General features: G+C 38.2%; 1 protein-coding gene across 3 annotated transcripts in view; it reads right to left on the bottom strand.

Annotated features, from left to right (window-relative positions):
- The window catches only part of LOC106088721 (uncharacterized), a 28,016-nt gene that overhangs the window by 1,505 nt on the left and 3,250 nt on the right, over nt 1-23,261 (bottom strand). The window contains exons 1-2 of one of the 3 annotated variants that reach the window (XM_013254375.2): nt 8,683-9,909; nt 4,094-4,547 (exon numbers count right to left, since the gene is read on the bottom strand). In XM_013254375.2, the coding sequence (XP_013109829.1) occupies nt 4,094-4,525 (432 nt within the window). In that variant the 5' untranslated portion in view covers nt 4,526-4,547; nt 8,683-9,909. Of the gene's footprint in view, nt 1-4,093; nt 4,548-6,193; nt 6,282-8,682; nt 9,910-23,261 lie in introns of those variants that run through there. The other 2 variants (XM_013254376.2, XM_013254374.2) reach the window with 2 other exon arrangements.

Here is a 23,261-nt window from a genome sequence, read left to right on the forward strand (position 1 = left end):
TTTTATTTGAACCGCTTATTGTCATAGTAGGCAAACATAGCCGGTTTGAAGTTAGTTAAGGGGGCGGATTTTGAAATAATATCATCATCGGGCTAGTGCACGATTATGTTTGAGCATTATGAGGCTCAAAGCGTGGGGGTCAAGCATTTTCAAGGTGGCGATCAAGATATTCAGGGTTACGGATCTCGTTCAGACCCACACTTATTATTTTTATTGCATTGGTTATCTACATTCAAAATCATATTCAAAGCTTCGACTTCAGATTTTTAAACAATTTGTGAGTAAAAAGTTTACTCTCCTTTTTGGTACTCTCCTTATTTCATTTCCATATTGTCGCAATCGGTAAATATGTCCTTCTGGGGGGTTTTAGAGGGTGGTGAGACCCTTGAGACACCAAGGAATAAATTTTTATGTCAGATTATTACGCTACTTTTAAATACATATCTCTCATTTGATACCCATATTGTCGCAGTCCATGAACATGTCCGTCCGGTACCCCCCTTAAGATATCAAAATATGTAGCACCCTATTTTCACCGGGGCTCAAACTCTAGCATCTTATAATGAGATTCTTGACAAATTCCTAGGTGTCAATACATCGGTTCTGAAATGTGCAATATGTGATATAGCAGTTAACCATATATTATTATCTCTGAAAAACCTGGCTATGGCGGTTAAGGCAAAGTCTCCTGGCACTGTCACCGAAACCCGTTAACCCGCTAAAGGCTGGTACTATATTCGTTTTTCTCCTTTGAAAACCCATGTTTTTCGCGATTACTTTTTTGAAATACTACAAAAATATTGGGTTGCCCATAAAGTAATTGCGGATTTTTCATATAGTCGGCGTTGACAAATTTTTTCACAGCGTGTGACTCTGTAATTGCATTCTTTCTTCTGTCAGTTATCAGCTGTTACTTTTAGCTTGCTTTAGAAAAAAAGTGTAAAAAAAGTATATTTGATTAAAGTTCATTCTAAGTTTTATTAAAAATAAATTTACTTTCTTTTAAAAAATCCGCAATTACTTTTTGGGCAACCCTAACAATGATAAAATAAAAACTTCTCTACCATGTGGTGTAACTATGCGGTACGGTATTCGGACTCGGATCCCTTATCATTGAGCTTAAACTTTAATCGGACTGCACTCTTTGATATGAGAGAAATATCCCCTTTCCTTAATGGAATGTTCTCAAATACGTTGAACTTGAGCCCCATATTGTCATAGTATGGCGACATTTCCGTTGGTGCGTTTTTGATAAAACTCTCTAATAGTTGAATCCATATTTCATGGTAAGGTTCATACTCCACTTGTACAACCCTCATTGTCAAGATAGGTGGTTTGAGGATAAAGGATGACCCCCAAACACTTGACGTCATATTTTTATGTCAGATTAGTTCTGTTTACCATTTGAGGCCCCATATTATCAGTTCGCGCTTCATGCCCCTACTGGTGTTCAGTGGCAGAGCAATCCTCCTTCTTATATTGAAATATAAAGTGCATTATCTTCATCACATGATCATTTTAAACTATCAGAATATTGCAAGTAAATCTAAGTCTATAGAAACATACACAAAAGAAATTGATTATTTACCTTAAAACATATGGAACCCATCACACAATGTAAGCAAATATACTGCACACTCTTTCCTTTTCTTGTTTTAACTCTCCGCCAACTATTTCATAAATTAAGTGCATAGTGTTGCCACACAATTAGTTACTTTAACACCTTTTAATGTTTACATCAATGTTTAAACAAGTGCTTTTCCTAAATTGTATTTAACCGTTACCATTAAACCACAAAAGTCATTTTTCATAGCCGCAGCTTAAACTACTGACTGACCTTCATGCCAAAGAACACTAAGTAGGACCACACGCATAACCCCTCTTTTAGCATACTATGTATCACATACTCGCCTTTATAAAACCCTTCGCCGTTTAATAATATATATTACTAGCCGAACCGGGCCCGCTCCGCTGCGCCTTCTTTAACTCTCTTTTAAGGGTGGGGTCACTTCGCCCTAAATGTGAATATCGAAGTATTCGGCTTCTTGTGCGCTCTAAAAACTAAAAAATAACATTGAAGAAAAAATTCCAATTTTTGGAAAATGCTCCAACGTCTCATCATTTTCCCCACATGCTATCACTTGCTGCACCGATTTTGCATAAGTGAGCTCGTAGTCTTATGTGTCCCGTTATGACCCAAAAGCTATATTGACCTCCTTCTTACTTCCTTTAAGTAATAGCCTCTTACTTTCACGATCCGGATCACCCCATAGGATTTTCGCCGTCCTACTGACTGTTTCGCTGTTCCACAGTGTTACTTGCGCTTGTCGCCCACGCGTTATAATCGGACTGCGCCGACCTGAAAGGCTTCGGGTTAACCAAGTTTATTGACGGCAGTACTCTGGCCTTCACTGCCAAATCGTCTGCCCTTTCATTCCCCCTTACTACGTTATGGCCCGGCACTCTAACGATGCGGATTGTGTCATCCTCAGAGAGGGCTTAAATCTCCTTCTTACTCTCCTTGGTGACTGTAAGAATGCAAAAAAAATTTCGAACGAACCACCACAAATCTTCGAGATCTGGTGTTTTTAAAAATTAGAGTAATGAGAAGTTCTTTTTAGGTGAGCGATGGCAGCTCAGACATTTCGACTCAAATTTGGATATCAAATTCGTGCAATACTCCTAAATCCCTTTAATTTGAGCCCCATATTGCCAAGGTCGGTAGTATGAACCGTTTGGAGGGTGTTTTGGGGCTAGAGCGCCCACGGGTACTATGCCCTGAAAATAGATATCAAATTCGTTATTTACCCCCAAATACCGCTGATTTGAGCTCCAATTTGCCATAGTCGGATATGTGTTGTTCTAAAGCACCCCCGAATCTTAACTTCATATCCCCCCAAACACTTGGCTTCAAAATTGGATATCAAATTCGTTTTCTACTCTCAAATACCTTTCATTTGAGTCCCATATTGTCACAATGGGTCAATTAACTTATTTGACATATTTTTAGGAGGAAAAGTGCCACCTGGACTTGAACGCAAATTTTAATGTCATATTGTAATCTACCCCCAAGCGGCCCGATGGGTACTTAGACCCAAATTTTAATACCATATTTGTATTCCATTTTCCAATACCTTTCATTTGATATCCATATTGTCCCGATCTGTCCACTTTTGATTTTAGGTGGTGTTTTTGGGTAACGGGGGAGGGTCCGCCCCCTTCCGAAATCAACAAATTATAAAGCCTTTTTCTCCTTCCTGTCCATATTCGCAATCTACTCCCGAATAGTTTTCATTTCAATTTTGTATTGTCATGCTCGTCCAAAAAAACCTATTTTAGGGGGTTTTGGGGTTAGGGCGGCCCCAGGTAATTGGACCCAATTTTATATGAAAATCGTACTCTACTCCTGAATACCTTTTATTTGAGTCTCATATTGTCCCGATCGGTCCACTTTTATTACTTTTGGGATAAGGGGGAGGGTCCCACCTTCAGATATCAAAAAATTATATAGCCTATGTTTAATTCCAGACCAACCTACACAATCTGTGAAAATTTCAAGGTAATCGGTTCAACAGTTTTTGAGTCTATACGGAACAAACAAACAAACACAAGTTAAATTTCGTATATAAGATTTACGCAAACTATCGAAATAAGATCAGATTAACATTGTTTTCAATGTTAGTTTACTAATTTTATGTTATGTTTATAAATTTTATACCCCCTTATGAACTAATAAGGGGGTGGAATATTCAATAACGGTTTCCTACTAAAACCAGTACCAGATTGGTATTAAAACCAATACCAGTTCAGTAGTGGGGCTAGTACCAAACGGTACTAATCATTTTATATTTTGTAAATACCATGCGGGATTGCTTTGATACCATACTGAGCTACTTCACTTTTTTGTATAATTTTTTCTCTGGTGTATCTGTGCAAAATTTCAAGCGGATAACTTCATTCATTCTGACTCTATATTTCGACAGACTGTCAGACGGATGTGGCTAGATCGACTGAGAATGTCAAGACGTTGAATAATATAAAAAATCTATTTTTCGATGTGTAACAAACGGAATAACTTATGATTTTTACGTACCTCCTTTACGCCCTCTAAGAGTGGTTCATTTCTAAGTTCAATAGCAGCTGCAAATATTATTATAAGTCCGGCATCATCAATATCAACTAAAAAGTTCTGTAAGTGTTCTGAGCACAATTTTATAATTGATGCAAACATATATTTATCACAAAGTTTGTACAATCCAATTGTATCCTCCAGATTAAGAGCATCTACACGAGCTTCTCGAATGTAATATAGTAGACGGCGTAAATTTCTGAAAGCATTGGGATCATCATCCGGTAGACGTATTTCCGTTGAATTTTTTGCTTCCATAAAGTCGCCACAGAACATTCTCTCGAACACAGGGGATTCTACCGCAAACATCCATTTGTGTCCGAATATTATTTCAGCCTTTTCTGGGTTGGGTCCAACAATAAATTTACAATCAACCATAAATCCGACTTTGAGCATGTCTTCAACTTTTGATGGAAGTCTGCAAAAAATAAAAACCCTAGCTTATTATGTAATGCTTTTATTTTTCAAAAATCTTTATAGATTTTCATACAGGTAGTTTAGTTTATTTTAGAGTATGCACTTAACGCAGCGAAAAAATTTGGCGAATCAAAAATGTAATGTAGGATGGGAGATGGGATTTATACCGATTTAAGTTTATTTAATACACGATTTTGCTGAAATTCTAAAGGTAAGCCGCATTGTCTTTATCAAGTACAGTATTATGTAGTAAAAAATTTATCCAAAATTGGTATAAACATTTTATTGTGCTTTATGAAAGATTTCTCTTCTGCTATGAAAGTTTGCTAAACTTAGGGAACATATCCTATTACCGAAGAGATTGCAGTTAATTTATTAACTTCAAGTGGGTATTCAAATTTCCTAAAAAATATTCTTACAACCAGCTTAAAAACTTAAAATTCAAAAATAATCCTGGAAGGGAAAATTACATTCTAAATTGTAATCTGTTGCATATCAAAAAAATTGTGTACGGAAAAAAATGTGAGCTAATTTTTACTGAAGCTTATTACCATTCATTTTGGGGACATGACAGTCTGAAGTTCACGACGTTGCTAGTTTAATATTCAATTGCGGCAGAGAAACATACGAATTTGAAAGGTCGACAAAAACAAAAGTACAATTCTTCAGCAATTGTTTTATAAATTTTTTCAGGCAGGTTTCCAAACAGCATTTCACACGCATTTTGGAGATGAAATTTAAAGTTTTGATTGAAAATTCTTCGAACAGGGGTGTCACAAATTCCCATAGCAGATGCATCTTCGCGAGCCGAACGACGGGGAAAACACAACTGACTGTCTCACTCATCCGATATTTTCCGGAATTCTGATGGTTCGTTGAAGTCCATTTCTGTGCTTAGCGACACTTCCACACGTGAGTTAAGCCACGTGTTGGCGGAAATATACATTCCGAAGAAGAAAATACCTACAACTAGATAAACATCATTGCCCTCAACGCTTATAATCATCGTATCATCAAAAACATATCATCGTGCCCAATCATCAACATATTTGCATAAATTTATCATTATCATCATTATTACTTAAAATCATCATTTCTTTTAATTGTTATACCTTTTCTACTTAATTCTAACCTTAACTCCAAACAGCTTATCCATATGCGTATTAATCTACGTGGGCGTTCACATTACCCCTCTTGCTTCATATGCTCATACGAATACTGGGTCGCTAGTCTCCTGCTGCAGGGCCTAAGCCTAGCTTATTAACGACACACACTTTGTTTAAAGCGGAACAACAACAACATACATCCTGGCGCCCAGGATAATAAGCACGCAGATCAACAATCAAACACAACTCAACATTTTGCATTAAAATGGCAATGCTTGTATATGCAACGATCGAACCATAGCTTGCCAGTTCTGCGAACAACGAACATGTTGGAACTAACCGCAGGTTCGATTGCACATACATGCATTCGCCACATGAATCAGATGTAAGTTCATTTAACAAATAAAGAAAATATACATTTACTTAGGCCATCAGATTTAAGGTTTCTTAACTTTTGACTTACTTCAAATCGGCCTCTCCATTTTTGACGGTCAAGCTGGTTTTTCTTTAAATTAAAACAGTTTCGTAAAGGGTTACTTACCGTATGAATGTCGTAATGGGTTGCTAATTTCAGAAAGGATTATTGTAGTGTGTGTTTTATGTTTGACTAGCCGCACCGGGCCCGCTCCGCTACGCCTTCTTTAACTCTTTAATATATTTTTAGGGTGGAGACACTCGCCCTGAATGCGGATATCGAATTCGTGCCATTGTAGCCTATGACGCTGAACGCGTTCGAATCCGGGCGAGCACATCGAACAAAGCTGTGTTTATCCCCACTTAATGTTGGCTACATTTGCGAGGCAAAATGTCATGCCATGACGCCCAAAGAGGCGTCGTACTGCGGGACGCCGTTCGGACTAGGCTATAACAAGTAAAAGCGTGCTAAGTTCGGCCGGGCCGAATCTTATATACCCTCCACCATGGATCGCATTTGTCGAGTTCTTTTCCCGGCATCTCTTCATAGGCAAAAAAGGATATAAGAAAAGAGTTGCTTTGCTATTAAAACGATATCAAGATATAGTCCGGTTCGGACCACAATTAAATTATATGTTGGAGACCTGTGTAAAATTTCAGCCAATTCGTATAAGAATTGCGCCCATTGGGGCTCACGAAGTAAAATAGAGAGAATGATTTATATGGGATCTGTATCGGGCTATAGACCGATTCAGACCATAATAAACACGTTTGTTGATGGTCATGAGAGGATCCATCGTACAAAATTTCAGGCATATCGGATAATAATTGCGACCTCTAGGGGTCAAGAAGTCAAGATCCCAGATCGGTTTATATGGCAGCTATATCAGGTTATGAACCGATTTGAACCTTATTTGACACAGTTGTTGAAAGTAAAAATAAAATACGTCATGAAAATTTCAGCCAAATCGGATAGGAATTGCGCCCTCTAGAAGCTCAAGAAATCAAATCCCCAGATCTGTTTATATGACAGCTATATCAGGTTATGAACCGATTTGAACCATACTTGGCACAGTTGTTGGATATTATAACGAAATACTTCGTGCAAAAATTCATTCAAATCGGATAAGAATTGTGCCCTCTAGAGGGTCAAGAAGTCAAAACCCAAGATCGGTTTATATGGTAGCTATATTAGGTTATGGACCGATTTGAACCATACTTGGCACCGTTGTTGGATATCATAACAAAACACGTCGTGCGAAATTCCATTTCAATCGGATAAGAATTGCGCACTCTAGAGGCTCAAGAAGTCAAGACCCAAGATCGGTTTATACGGCAGCTATATCAGGTTATGGACCGATTTGAACCATACTTGGCACAGTTGTTGGATATCATAGCAAAACACGTCATGCAAAATTTCATTCCAATCGGATAAGAATTGCGCACTCTACAGGTTCAAGAAGTCAAGACCCAAGATCGGTTTATATGGCAGCTATATCAAAACATGGATATGGCCCATTTATAATACCAACCGACCTACACTAATAAGAAGTATTTGTGCAAAATTTCAAGCGGCTAGCTTTACTCCTTCGGAAGTTAGCGCGCTTTCGACAGACAGACGGACGGACGGACAGACATGGCTTGATCGACATAAAATGTCACGACGATCAAGAATATATATACTTTATGGGGTCTCAGATAAATATTTCTAGTAGTTACAAACAAAATGACGAAATTAGTATACCCCCCATCTTATGGTGGAGGGTATAAAAATTACAAAGCCTACGATTTCTTCCAGTCAAACTTACACAATCTGTGAAAATTTTACGAAAATCGTTTTTGATTCTACGGAACGAACAAAGAACCCGAGTCCCATATAGGCATGATGGGTCATATGCCCTTTAAGGAGTTTTTGGGGGTAGGGTGACCTCCTATACTGCGATCTGATTTTGTATGCCAGATTCGTAATCTACTCCAGAATACCTTTCATTTGAGGCCCATATTGACATGAACATCCAATATGTCTGTTTGGGGGAATTTTGGGGTTCGGGCCGATGAACCAAATTTTAATACTACGTTCGTATTCTATTTTCCAATACCTTTCATTTGATACCAATATTGTCGCGATCAGTCTATTTTTGATTTTGGGTGGTGCTTTTGGGTAGCGGGGGAGAATCCCTTCCGAAATCAACAAATTATAAAACATATTTCTCTAATTCTCCAGTTAATATGTTTTTCCCCTAAGAAAATCCCTGAAGAAAAAGATTAATAAAAATTTAAGTTTTATGTATACAAACAACGGATTTTAATTTTGTCTTTGTGCTTCAAACATATATTATTGATCGTAGTATATAATATACACAAATGATTTAGCGCGCCTTTAAAAATTATGATATTTAGCATCGTATGAAAATAATTTAAATTTCCCGCAAAATGAGTGGCATTGGCTTTTTTAGAAAAATATACTTGTATTTTTCCAGTTGCAATAAAATTAATGGATTATGAGTTGATATGCAATAAAAACTTTAACATGTATATCCAACAAAGTATAATATATTAATCGGTTTTGGGTTTTGATCATGAAAATTATCAAATTTAAAATTAGAGATACTTTACCTCAGTTTAGTTGGCCATTACAAAAAATTTATTCCTCTAGCCAAACGTGCAATATATATGTCCAAGCGCCATTTTCTGCGATTTTTCTCCAATCTCTGACACCCAGTTTCGAGACATTGCTGTCCAATTGGTCGGAGTTTTGGTCTTCCCCTTTTGCGTATTCTACTATGGTCGCATTTAAATACCTTTGCTGGAGCATTTTCATTCATTCAGACAACAGGATCTATCAAACGCAACCGTTGTATTTTGGTGCATTTAACTATGCTATCGTCATCATACAGCTTGTGGTTCATACGACACCTATATTCTCGATTAACGCTGACTGATCCATATATTTTACGCAGGATTTTTCTCTCAAACAGTTAAAGTAGCGCCTCATCTGCTTTCGCAAGTACCCATGCTTCGCAGCCATACAACAGCACGGGTAGTATCAGTATCTTGTGTGGTGGATTTGCTCCTCATATGCATGGTTAATTAAATATAGCATCTGCAAGCCAATATTATCCTTCGTTATATTTCATAACTGGTGATAAAGTTGCTGACAATCCCAACATTATCCTCCATTGTCTCTCAGAACTTTTTCCATTTTCGGGTTTATAGGGAGTTGATATCATCCACTTTGTCGTATCTATTATTATCATATCGTATACAATACATTTACTGCCATACCCACTTTCATTGATTCTCTTTTGATACTTTCAAAGGCTGCATTTGCTTCTTTCGGTGTCCGACCCATAGGCGAGTCGTATGTTCTCTTGTAACTAGTATACCTGCTTCTATTTAGTATAATCTTCTCCAGCAGGATACTAAAGAGATCACACGATAGGTTATCTCCTTGCCAAACCACGTTTGATATTGAATGGTTTGGAGAGGTTCTTTCCTATTTTAACTGAGGAGCGTGTCCGCAACAGAGTACTGCAACCAGTGGCTTTTTTATAACCTTCACCATAGGATGGGGGGTATACTAATTTCGTCATTCGGTTTGTAACTACTCGAAATATTCGTCTGATCGTCGCGACATTTTATGTCGATCTAGCCATGTCCGTCCGTCTGTCCGTCCATCCGTCAGTCTGTCGAAAGCACGCAAACTTCCGAAGGAGTAAAGCTATCCGCTTGAAATTTTGCACAAATACTTCTTATTAGTGTAGGTCGGATGGCATTGTAAATGGGCCATATCGGTCCATGTTTTGATATAGCTGCCATATAAACCGATCTTGGGTCTTGACTTCTTGAGCCTCTAGAGCGCGCAATTCTTATCCGATTGGAATTAAATTTTGCACGACGTATTTTGTTATGATATCCAACATCTGTGCCCAGTATGGTTCAAATCGGTCCATAACCTGATATAGCTGTCATATAAACCGATCTTGGGTCTTGACTTCTTGAGCCTCTAGAGTGCGCAATTCTTATCCGATTGGAATGAAATTTTGCACGACGTTTTTTGTTATGATATCCAACAACTGTGCCAAGTATGGTTCAAATCGGTCCATAACCTGATATAGCTGTCATATAAACCGATCTTTGGTCTTGACTTCTTCAGCCTCTATAGGGCGCAATTGTTATCTGATTTTAATGAGTTTTGGCACGTATTATTTTGTTATGATATCCAACAACTGTGCCAAGTATGGTTCAAATCGGTAATTAACCTGATATAGCTGTCATATAAACAGATATGGGGACTTGACTTTGACTGAAATTTTGCATGACGTATTTTATTCTTACTTTCAACTACTGTGTCAAATAAGATTCGAATCGGTTCATAACCTGATATAGCTGTCATATAAACCGATCTGGGATCTTGAGGATCGTGCCCGGCCGAACTTAGCACGCTTTTACTTGTTTTATTTTTGAAAAGTGACAGACATACTTCTTTACTTTAGCTATCTTTATCTTTACCCAAGCTATAACAAGGCACGAAAATTAATTTCAGCTCGAATAACACTGAACGGTAGTTATGTGTATGTGTGTGTGTGTGTCTTCTATCCAGTTGTGGTCAAGCTGAGCCCTCGTGAGTATTGCTCAAAATGTAAAATACGGCCAGCAATCATTTTATGCTTATCAGCAAAATCACTTACAAAAGCTCAACGAATTTAAAGGAGTATTTTATGATTTGGTCGTTGAGAGTCGTAAAAGAGTAAAATAATAAGATTTTCGCTAACGCAGATAGGGTTACGATGTCCCTATCTGTGTTAGCGTCAGGATATCCACCTTCGATGCTGAAAGCCTTGGTTCAAATCCCGACGAGAACATCAGAACAAACTTAACCTGTGGTTGTCCTCTCCTAGCGCTGACGACAATGTGAGGTATTTACCATAGGTAATCAGCTGTGTTCGAAATAAGCCATTCGGATATGAGAAAAGCATCCCCCGCTGTTCCTTAATGGAATTTTCATGGGTATATTTGCAATTTTGCGGTAAGTAATGCCAATGTCAATCATAGATTCAAAACTTTCCTTTCTTGAGTTTTCATATACATTTAATAAAGTAGGTAATTGTCGAAAAGTACCAAATGACTCGCGGAATACCGTGGTACTTTCGATGTTTAAAAAGTATCAAGGTATAAAATTATCATCCCTGATACCTTCTAATAGCAATAGCAAACGTCACAGTTTGAGCCAGAATACAAAGCGCCGTTGCGATACACCGCATCCGTTATCGGATCAGCAAGCGCCATCCTGCAAAGTCGTATCATTTTTGCATGAATACCAAACTCAGACATGCCTTGAAATACCTTTGAGAATATAGGACAAAAGGATGGTATGTGTTGATTTGTCTTTCTGTGGTATTTTCCAGGATTTGACGCAGTGTAAATATCTGGTCTATGCTGGATTTACCAGGTCTAAAGCGACACTTTAGGGCCCAATTATTTCGTTGACACTAGACTTTAATCTATCACAAAGTACACTCGATAGCATCATGTATGCCATGAAGAGGAGACTTATTCCTTTTTAGTCTAGGTGGTACAAATCCTATACCATAATCAGGGTTTGGTTCTGCGGTGTACTCGTGGCCATCATTATCGGATACCAGCAGCTGGGAATAGTGTTCTTTCCATATCCTCAGCACACTATCAATATCAGTTACCAGATTTCCTTCCTTGTCTCTGCAGGAGGATGTGCCTGTACCAAAGCCATCGGTTTGATGTTTAATTCTTTGGTAGAATTTTCGGATTTCATTCTGGCTCCTGAACTCTCGATTCGCTCCCACTCACGCCTTTCCATTTTCTCCTTCTTCTTGCGGAAGAGACATTTCTTCTCTCTCCTTTTTCCCGATACCTCTCCTTCATCTGGCTTACTACTGACTGTGATGTTGCCCTGTATGACGGTTCTTGGCTTCAGTAGCTTTTTGGCACTTCTGATCGTATCATGGGTTCCTTGGGCGAGGCTTTTGGTACCCAACTCTTTTGATCTATTGGGTTGCCCAAAAAGTAATTGCGGATTTTTCATATAGTCGGCGTTGACAATTTTTTTCACAGCTTGTGACTCTGTAATTGCATTCTTTCTTCTATCAGTTATCAGCTGTTACTTTTAGCTTGCTTTAGAAAAAAAGTGTAAAAAATTTTTTAAAAAATATTTGATTAAAGTTCATTCTAAATTTTATTAAAAATGCATTTACTTTCTTTTAAAAAATCCGCAATTACTTTTTGGACAAATCAATAGTAACAGACATGTGGCCGTGTGAATCCTTCAATGTTGGAATCTTTTACTGCTAACTCCCATTTTCTTTGCCGCGGCGAAATCTTAACCCATTATCGGTCCTTAACTAGTGGAGGCTAAATTTTCCGACGGTTGGGCCGAAGATATTTTTCCCTATACTCACATTGAAATCTGTCATGGCCTAGGGTCATATCTTTGGTCTGTTCGTCGTTATCTTCCATCGGGACAAGCTTGCCCCTTGAGAACTGAGGTTGAAAAATTTGGTCTTTATTCCAGACATGTAGGCATGTGTTTTTTGTACGATTTCACTTGCTATCTTTGCAAAAAGAATCATGACGATGACGATCGTCATGATTAATTTGGCAGCACTTCACTTATTTGGCAGCACTTCAAAACTTGAAATGCTCGACCAACCTAAACGCCCCATGTAAGCCCCTGGACCAACCAGGGTCTCCAAATTGCATACTTATTGGAACCTATCTCCACATTCACTATGTCAAGTTTCGCGTAGATATCTTTGTCTGTTCAAATGTTATAGAACTATTCCAAAGATTTTTCGACTGTTGGACATGTCCTCCAAAGACTTCATCAACCATGTCGAAAATGGGACAAGTACGGGCAGCTAAACTCTTTTGAATTATGCTAAGGGACGATCTAAGAGAGTATTTGCAAAGTATGGCGAGCTTATGAAGGTTAGGTTGAGTTAGGTTAAAAAGTGGGTGCAGATATTAATCCGCCCCATGCCACTATGGGCATACACCTAATCCAGTAATCGGCTTGTTGTGCGCTTTAAAAATTATAAAGTAAACTCTAAAAAGAAAATTTGAAGTTATTAATTCGGTGCTACTTACAAAATCCTTAATTATTTTCAATACCACTCCCCTAAGTTGGTTCATGTCTGGTTTTGTGTCTCCACCTAAGTGCCAGTATCTGTTAGACCCGAAAGCCGGGCAATGACAGAGGAAATGCTCCAACGTCTCATCATCTTCCCCGCATGCGCTACACATGCTATCACTTGCAGCACCGATTTTACATAAGCGAGCTCGTAGTCCTATGTGTCCCTGATACCAATAGCTGACCTTCTTGCTTCCTTTCAGTAATAGCGTCGTTTTCTCACGATCTGGATCCCCCCATATGATTTTCGCAATCCTACCGACCGTTTCGCTGTTCCACAATGTCGCATGCGCATTCGTCGCCCACTCCCTTAACTCGGACTGCGTCGACCCGAAAGGCTTCGGGTTAACCAAGTTTATTGACGGTAGTCCTCTGGCCTTCACCGCGAAATCGTCTGCCTTTTTATTTTCCCTTACTTCGATATGGCCCGGCACCTAAACTATGCGGATTTTCCCATCCTCAGAGAAGGCGTTAATCTCCTTCTTACACTGCAAGACTGTTCGTGACCTTACCGTCCTGGTTGTTATTGCCATTATGGCAATTTTACTAGCACAACACCACTTCATACATTCCGTGATCGCCCGGATCTCCGCGTGCAGGACCGTTTTATGGTCAGGCAGTCTAAAACAGATCTCAGTCCTTGGGTTCTCAATGTAAATTTATGAATTTATTGTCTACACAACAAGATAATAATCTTATAATTAGAGTGTAGATTTATTGTTATATAATACATCCGACTTAAGTAGGTTCCCAATAAATAAACTAGGTTATAATAAATAAATAAATAAAAAGTGGAACAAAACATTGTTTACAAATAAAAAGTGTTAAAAAAACAGCCGTATGTAATTGGGAATTTAACAAAAAGCTTAAATAAATTTATAAATAAAAAAAAATTTAGAGCAAAATTTAAAGAAATGAAATATTAGTTAACTATGAGAAAAATTAAATAAGCCGTTTTTTAAATGTAATCGTGTTGCTGATGCACTGAGTATCGTTATATTAGCAACGTATGTTGCTAATAGAAAATTGTCGTTCAGACATAAGACTCCGTCTTCTAAAAGGTATTAACTTTCTTCCTCTATCAGATTGGGCAAACCTCAGTCTCTCAAACAAATATCGAGGTTTCTTTTCCACAATAACCTTATGTAAAAATATTAATGATCTGGTATTTAGAAGATTGTTGAAACTAAGTCCAAATAGATAATCTACATATGGTGAAACATGCTGACTCCTTTTTGAACCATATGCTGTTAAATGCTATTGCATTTGACTTAACACGAACAAAACTCTCATAAACTTCTTCATGGCTAACATGTCTAAACTCAAAAGGACTGCGGGCATCAAAAACGAAAACCGGCCCATCATCATCACTGTAAATTTGCGTGTCCGTTTGTATATCGGGTATTCTTACGAAGGTCCTCTTGAGTTTATTTAGATCTCCATGGCATCGAGTGTTTGACTTATGTTTATCCACTCCGATGTCATGTATCACCTTCCACTTACTCTTCGAGCCCACTGCGCAATCAAATCTTGAAGAATAATACTCCATTTTAGCAGCATTAATAAAACTGTTAACTTTCCTCCTGGCTTCACGGAATTCTTCTTATACTGCAAGTTAAGGGCGTGGACGACGAACGTGGATGTAACTCTGTGGAACTGCGACACGGTCGGTATGACGACGAAAATCCTTTGGAGAGATCTGGTTCGTAAAAAGACAAGGCTATTACGCAATGGACAAACTTAGATTTTTTTCATCGAGGTTACTTGTTAGTTTGGAGCGCACAACAAGCTGATTACTTAGATGTATGTCCATAGTGGCATAGGCGGATTAATATCCGCACCTTCTATTCAAAATAACCTAATCTATTAATATGTACCACAGTAGTGGTGTAGTGTATAAAAATATTAAATCGTTGAGATAATTTCTGTCTAAAAGCCCGATAACCACTTTTATCAGGTTTCCAATTAAAATGTGTTACAGTTTGTTAAAAAAAGCTAACCTGCTTCTAACAAATTGCATTTACTTACTTTCCTTTTATTTTAAATACTTGGAAATTATATTTTATTTAGCTGTTATCGTGTTTATTCTATTTATATAAGCAATAAAATTCAAAATTATTTGCTTATCATAACATAAAATAACATAAAACAAGTAAAAGCGTGCTAAGTTCGGCCGTGCCAAATCTTATATACCCTCCACCATGGATCGCATTTGTCGAGTTCTTTTCCCGGCATCTCTTCTTAGGCAAAAAAGGATATAAGAAAAGAGTTGCTCTGCTATTAAAACGATATCAAGATATGGTCCGGTTCGGACCACAATTAAATTATATGTTGGAGACCTGTGTAATATATATATATATATATATATATATATATATATATATATATATATATATATATAAAAATATCAGGTTATGGACCGATTTGAACCATACTTGGCACAGTTGTTGGGTATCATAACAAAATACGTCGTGCAAAATTTCATTCCAATCGGATAAGAATTGCGCACTCTAGAGGCTCAAGATGTCAAGACCCAAGATCGGTTTATATGGCAGCTATATCAAAACATGGACCGATATGGCCCATTTACAATACCAACCGACCTACACTAATAAGAAGTATTTGTGCAAAATTTCAAGCGGCTAGCTTTACTCCTTCGGAAGTTAGCGTGCTTTCGACAGACAGACGGACGGACGGAACGTCGCGTTGAAAAATGCAACTCTGAAATCAATTATTACAAAAGCAACGCGCAAGATTTAAAAAACTTTCAACTTTGCCGACTGAAATCGATCGTCGTTCTATATTGCCGTACGTGAAGTAGTGTATTAAGTCGTCAAAGTTCAAATTTTTTTTACTTTTGCGCGTTGCTTTTGCGGATTTGTTTGCAGAGTCGCATTTTCCAACGCGACACTCAAAAACAAAGCACAACGCGCTTATTCTGTATTGGCCTTTAGGCTTTGTATTGAGTGATGTAACACTACACTCTGTTATTGCAATTCGTAATGAAGGTTCGAAATGTTATGACTTCATTTTTTTAAGCACTACATAAAAATACGTGGTCAATTATTTATGTCGCCAGAAAATGCTGTTGAAGCGTTCAGCAAGGTAGTTGAAGCTTTCAATAAGGTAGGTATCTCAGTTGTTTTAGCTTCGAAAATCAAGGCTTATCTTGGTCTTCCTTCATCTCAAATGTGGATACAAACATTCCCGCGGTGTCACGGAGGTAGCTACCTTTTTAACATCCGTCAAAGGTAGTGCGCTAAAACTATAAAAATATTGGTTTGGGTCGTCGGGTTAATAGCCTGTCTCTGTAGTAACACCGGATATATTCCATCAGATCCGGGTGAATGAAATGGTTTGAAGCTCCCCATGGCTTCCTTTACCACAATTTCCGCAAGGATAACCCTTCGATCAACCTCATTATTCCAAGATTTCGAGATATCCCTGAGTCCCGTCGAATCCTGTGAAATATGCGTTTTCATCAAAAGTCTCAACATGTCCTACGTTGTCTCTGGTCTCACTCCCATGTCGTCTACTAACGTTTCAGTTTGGACTTGGGTTTTTGTGAGAAACTTTCTCATCTTAGCGGCATCATTAACGCTATCGACCTGTTCGCTGAAAAGCTTCCAGGAGGCACATTTTGCCGCTCTGATAATCTGATTGTATCCCTTGAGCCGTGTGTAATACACATACTAATAAACTCCCGCCGTGCTCTGTTATAAAATCTTTCCAATATTGTTTCCCAATATTGCAAATCCCCCCGGCCATCCAGTTTTTTTTTGGGCTGGTTTGCTTTTCGAAGAGGACAACAATCTTCCAAAGACCCCCACTATTGCATTCGTAATCATGTTGACACTGTCGTCAATGTCTTCTATGCTTGGAAAATATAAATTTTCATGCTTAAGTCTTCTTCTGATAGGTCTTCCGAATTTTGTCCAGTTGGTTTTCACCTTATTACTGAAGCTTATCGGGCTCGGCGCTGGCCGCGCTATGGAGACCCTCCAATCCTGAACCTCATCGATCAGAATTTCCGAACATATTGTCACATCTAAAACCCTCCTCAATTATCCTATTAACAAAAGGTAGCTGTATTACCAATATTTAGTGTTATAAGGTCGTTAGTATTCAAGAATTTTTTTTAAACAATATTTTCCTAGAATTTTTTTTTCTCCTTTGAAAGCCAGAGAGACACAAATACTTCTTATTAGTGTAGTTCGGTTGGGATTGTAAATGAGCCAAATCGGTCCATGTTTTCATATAGCTGCCATCTATACCGATCTTGAGTCTTGACTTCTTGAGTCTCTAGAAGGCGCAATTCCTATACGATATTTTTATACCCTCCACCATAGGATGGGGGTATGCTAATTTTGTCATTCTGTTTGTAACTACTCGAAATATTCGTCTGAGACCCCATAAAGTATATATAATCTTGATCGTCGTGACATTTTATGTCGATCTAGCCATGTCCGTCCGTCCGTCTGTCTGTCGAAAGCACGCTAACTTCCGAAGGAGTAAAGCTAGCCGCTTGAAATTTTGCACAAATACTTCTTATTAGTGTAGGTCAGTTGGTATTGTAAATGGGCCATATCGCTCCATGTTTTGATATAGCTGCCATATAAACCGATCTTGGGGCTTAACTTCTTGAGCCTTTAGAATGCGCAATTCTTATCCGATTGGATATAAATTTTATATCCAACAACTGTGCCAAGTATGGTTCAATCCGGTACATAACCTGATATAGCTGCCATATAAACCGATCTTGGGTCTTGACTTCTTGACCCTCCAAAGGGCGGAATTCTTATCCGATTTGAATGAAATTTTGAACGAAGTATTTTGTTATGATATCCAACATCTGTGCCAAGTATGGTTCAAATCGGTTCATAACCTGATATAGCTGTCATATGAACCGATCTGGGGACTTAACTTCTTGAGCTTCTAGAGGGCGCAATTCCTATCCGATTTGGCAGAGATTTTGCATGATGTATTTTATTCTTACTTTCAACAACTGTGCCGAATAAAGTTCAAATCGGTTCATAACCTGATATAGCTGCCATATAAACCGATCTGGGATCTTGACTTCTTGAGCCTCTAGAGTTTGCAGTTATTATCCGATTTGCTTAAAATTTTGTACAACGAATCCTCTCATGACCATCAACATACGTGTTTATAATGGTCTGAATCGGTCTTTAGCCTGATATAGCTACCATGTAAATCGACCTCTCTATTTTACTTCTTGAGCCCCCAAAGGGCGCAATTCTTATTCGAATTGGCTGACATTTTACACAGGTCTCCAACATATAATTTAATTGTGGTCCAAACCGGACCATATCTTGATATCGTTCTAATAGCAGAGCAAATCTTTTCGTTTATCCTTTTTTGCCTAAGAAGAGATGCCGGGAAAAAAACTCGACAAATGCGATCCATGATGGAGATAGCAGAGCAAATCTTTTCTTTTATCCTTTTTTTTGCCTTAGAAGAGATGCCGGGAAAAAAAACTCGACAAATGCGATCCATGATGGGGATATATACGATTCGGCCCGGCCGAACATAGCACGCTTTTACTTGTTTTTATCAATATATAGCAAATTCCTCAATTGTTGTTAAGAAGTTAAAAAAATTTTGAATGGATTTATTCAAAAGTTTACATTTTTAATTTAATACCAGCGGACAGTGTTTGCTGATATCAGCGGACTAATTGGAGTTTGGTGAAAAGAACTTAGTTAAGACCCTGGGGATAAGATGAAATACGGTTTCGGACTCATTCTATTTTACTAAAAGAGAGTGCTAGCTGTCATAGCAAGCCTGTTTGATCCGCTGGTTTGGCCCTCCCCTGTTATTATTAGAGCAAAGATGATAATGCAAATGATGTGGCTCGACGATATTGGATGGGATGATCCAATAAAGCCTCTATCTCTTCTGAAATGGAAGAGTTTCATTGCCGATTATGGGTAAATAGAGAAAATAAACATATCCCGGTGAATAAACTACTCACCACATTGTAAGTTGGAGTTTCACGGTTTAAGTGATTCTTCCGAAGTATAGACGAGTTGAGATAGAGGCAACGTGTTTCCAAGGCTCGTTAAGTCTTATGTAGCGCCCATAAAGAAAAGCTGGAGGATGTATTAGACCGCTTCTCTTGCCTCTGTCGAGCGCTACATGTGGTAGAGTACATTTTTTGATTCTTCAACGGAATACATCCGTCTCACAAGCATAATGCTAAACCAAGATCTGGGAAATTGTCATCGGGCGAGTTGGCTCACGCACGAGACAGACTCATGTCTATGTCCCAGTGAATCCTTTTCCCAGCAGAATACGCTTGCCTAACCAAAGGTCATAAATTGCCTTCAAACAGTTCCCTTCTTACACTAACTCCGTTTTAGGATAAGGCGCACTTGATTCGCGATAATGGACCTCTAGTATCAAAATTGGCCCTGTCATACGGCGAGAGGCATCCAGTGGTTTTGGCATACCAAAGCAGATTCGCGCAATTGTATGTTCACTTTTTTCATAAATTGACTCTGGCAACAGTTCGACTTGAGTGTTGGATAATACGGGCCAAGAATCTTATAAAAACTCGAATAAGTTATTGCAAGAAATGTACCATAGAGAGACAGAAACGTCATTGCCTTATAATGGCTCCTTTGCCCGAAGAGAGGACAACATTTGGACGGCCTTTTGCGTTGACAGGAGTCGGCTTTGCGGGACCGTTCGATCTTAAGAACTTCCATGGTCGAGGATGCCGGCTTGCTATGGGGTATATTTGTCTCTCCGTTTGTTTTCTCTCTAAAGCTATCCATCTTAAGCCCGTAAGGGATCTTTCGACACAAGCTTTTCTGTCTGCTTTATTCCGATTTGCCCCAGGAAAATATACTCTTCCACGAGCACAAAAAAATATAATGTGATTATCATTTCTATTCTTGGCGCAATTTCTTGAATTTGTATCTCCCATCCATCCGCGTCATGCTGGATGCAAACGTCATAACCAGCTTTATACACCGACTGCGACTTTTTCACTTGCATAGAAGCAGTGTAAAGAGATCTTGCCAGTACGACTGTGGGGCACTCAGAATGACGTTCGCACGGTGTCTGTCGAGGGTATAAGCGGATGGTCGCCCATCCGCTTGTACCCAGCCCGTTTGGGCTGGGCGATGAAGTCAGTCACTCAAGCATCTATTTATATATAGATAGCATGCCACGCTTCGCTACCCTTGGGTTGTATTTAAGATGACATAATAGTGGACAAATTGTCAATGTCTACAAATTTCTAAAGCTGTGCCAAGTATGGTTGAAATCGCTTCATAACCTGATATAGCTGTCATATAAACCGATCTTGGGTCTTGACTTCTTTAGCCTCTAGAGTGCGCAATTCTTATCCGATTGGAATGAACTTTTGCACGACGTGTTTTGTTATGATATCCAACAACTGTGTCAAGTATGGTTCAAATCGGTTGATAACCTGATGTAGCTGTCATATAAACAGATATGGGGACTTGACTTCTTGAGCCTCTAGAGGTCGCAATTATTATCCGATTTGCCTGAAATTTTGTACGACGGATCCTCTCATGACCATCCTCTCATAACGTCTGAATCGGTCTATAGCCAGATACAGCTCCCATATAAATCGATCTCTTTATTTTACTTCGTATAATTTAATTGTGGTCCAAACCGGGCCATATCTTGATATCGCTCTAATAGCAGAGCAAATCTTTTCTTATATCCTTTTTTGCCTAAGAAGAGATGCCGGGAAAAGAACTCGACAAATGCGATCCATGGTGGAGGGTATATAAGATTCGGCTCGGCCGAACTTAGCCCGCTTTTACTTGTTTTACATCTCTTTTATGAGAGGATGGTCATGAGAGGATCTGTCGTACAAAATTTTAGGCAAATCGGATAATAATTGCGACCTCTAGAGGCGGAAGAAGTCAAGATTCCAGATCGGTATATATGGCAGCTATATCAGGTTATTAACCGATTTGTTGAAAGTAAAAATAAAATACGTCATGTAAAATTTTAGCCAAATCGGATAGGAATCTAGAGGCTCAAGAAGTCAAGACCCAAGATCGGTTTATATGACAGCTGTATCAGGTTATGGACTGATTTGAACCATACTTGGCACAGTTGTACGATATCATAAAAAAGCACGTGCAAAACTTCATTCCAATCGGATAAGAATTGCGCCCTCCAGAGGCTCAAGAGGTCAAGACCCAAGATCGGTTTATATGGCAGCTATAACAAAACATGAACCGATTTAAACCATATTATGCGCAGTTGTTGGAAGTGATACCAAAACATCACGTGCAAAATTTCAGTCAAATCTGGCCAGAATTGCGTCCTCTAGAGACTCAAGAAGTCAAGACCCAAGATAGGTTTATATGGCAGCTATATCAAAACATAGACCGATATGGTCCATTTACAATCCCAACCGACCTACACTAATAAGAAGTATTTGTGCAAAATTTCAAGCGGCTAGATTTACTCCTTCGAAAGTAAGCGTGCTTTCGACAGACAGACAGACGGACGTATATGGCTAGATCGACATAAAATGTCGCGACGATCAAGAATATGTATATATACTTTATGGGTTCTCAGACGAATATTTTGAGTAGTTACAAACAGAATGACGAAATTAGTATACCCCCATCCTATGGTGGAGGGTATAAAAATAAGGAAAGTAATTCTGGCATATTCCCATTTTCATTTTGGTAACCGCTGCCCTAAACCCATGGACATTTTTTTTGGCTATCCCCTTGTATTATTGCCGTTCATTAATGACAAGAATGGTAAGAATGTAAAATAGAAAACACATTATTTTGGGTTTTATTAGTTGTCGTTGCTATATATTTAAACTTAATAAATCGATTGATTTTGTGTATTTAAACAAGCATAAACTTAATTTTGTACATTTTCCCACATACTCTCGGCCTAGAAAGTAAACTTTCTAGAGAGTAAACTTTTCTTTCATGCAGTTTTTTCCCTACTCTATATTCTCGCTTTTCATATAAAGATATTATTTTGCATTTTTTAATTGTAGTCTACAAGGTGTACATATGCAGAAAATATTCGAAAAATCATATATACGAATGTTAGGGAGAAAGACCAAATTCTTAGAACTCCTTACAGTCGTTTTGAACATTTTTCAAAATAAATCATCTTCTTTGGACTTGCTTCACGAATATAATATTTAAGAATGGAGCTCACTTTAGAGCAATGCAAACTTTGCCATTGACGGTGGTAAGATACAATTTGTGTTCTTATTCCCATTTTTATAGTACTCAGTTTCGCTTAAACGCCATATCTTGTTCTAAAAAATAATTTTTTTTCATCAATTGAAGATTCTGATGATGGAACCTAAATGGTCTACAATATCTTGTTGATTTTGGTCTAGGAATATTCTAAACTGGGGCATTCATTATTATTATTCGATAGGGTAAACTATAAATAAACTATTTTCTTGAAATATCTGTCCAAAGGATCTTAGATATATTCACTCTAGCCTGTGCTTCCATTAAGCCCTAGTTTTTCTATTAAGACGAGTTTATTTTCACTAACGAAAATTAAGTTCAATGTTACACCCTGGAAAACCAGGATTCGTGAAGCTACGCGATTCAAAAAACTATGCAAATCTCCTTTTGACTTTGATTCACTTACACTAATAGATTGAGCATCCGGTTTTTCCTTCTCATCCCTATGTTTTTCCTTCTCATCCCTACTACATTGTAAGTCCGCAAAATATCATATAACAACTTTGGGTTAATAACATTTCGAACCAGTAAATATTCATGCTTTGTTAGATAAGTCTCCATTGTTAATGATAGCACCTCAACACTATTCAGGTATTTCAATTTTCGGCGGTAAACATACGTTGCTTGATGTGGCTGCAGCGGACTGCTCTACTTCGGATAATTTTAATAGTTTTTAATGCTAGTTTTTCGTGTATAATCAAAGAAATCAATAACAGATTGTTTTTAACGACTGTAGACATTGTATTTGATTTCCAACACTGTACTGTATTCAACTAGTGACATAACTT

Source organism: Stomoxys calcitrans, chromosome 3 (assembly GCF_963082655.1).
Source record: "Stomoxys calcitrans chromosome 3, idStoCalc2.1, whole genome shotgun sequence".
Classification (NCBI taxonomy): domain Eukaryota; kingdom Metazoa; phylum Arthropoda; class Insecta; order Diptera; family Muscidae; genus Stomoxys; species Stomoxys calcitrans.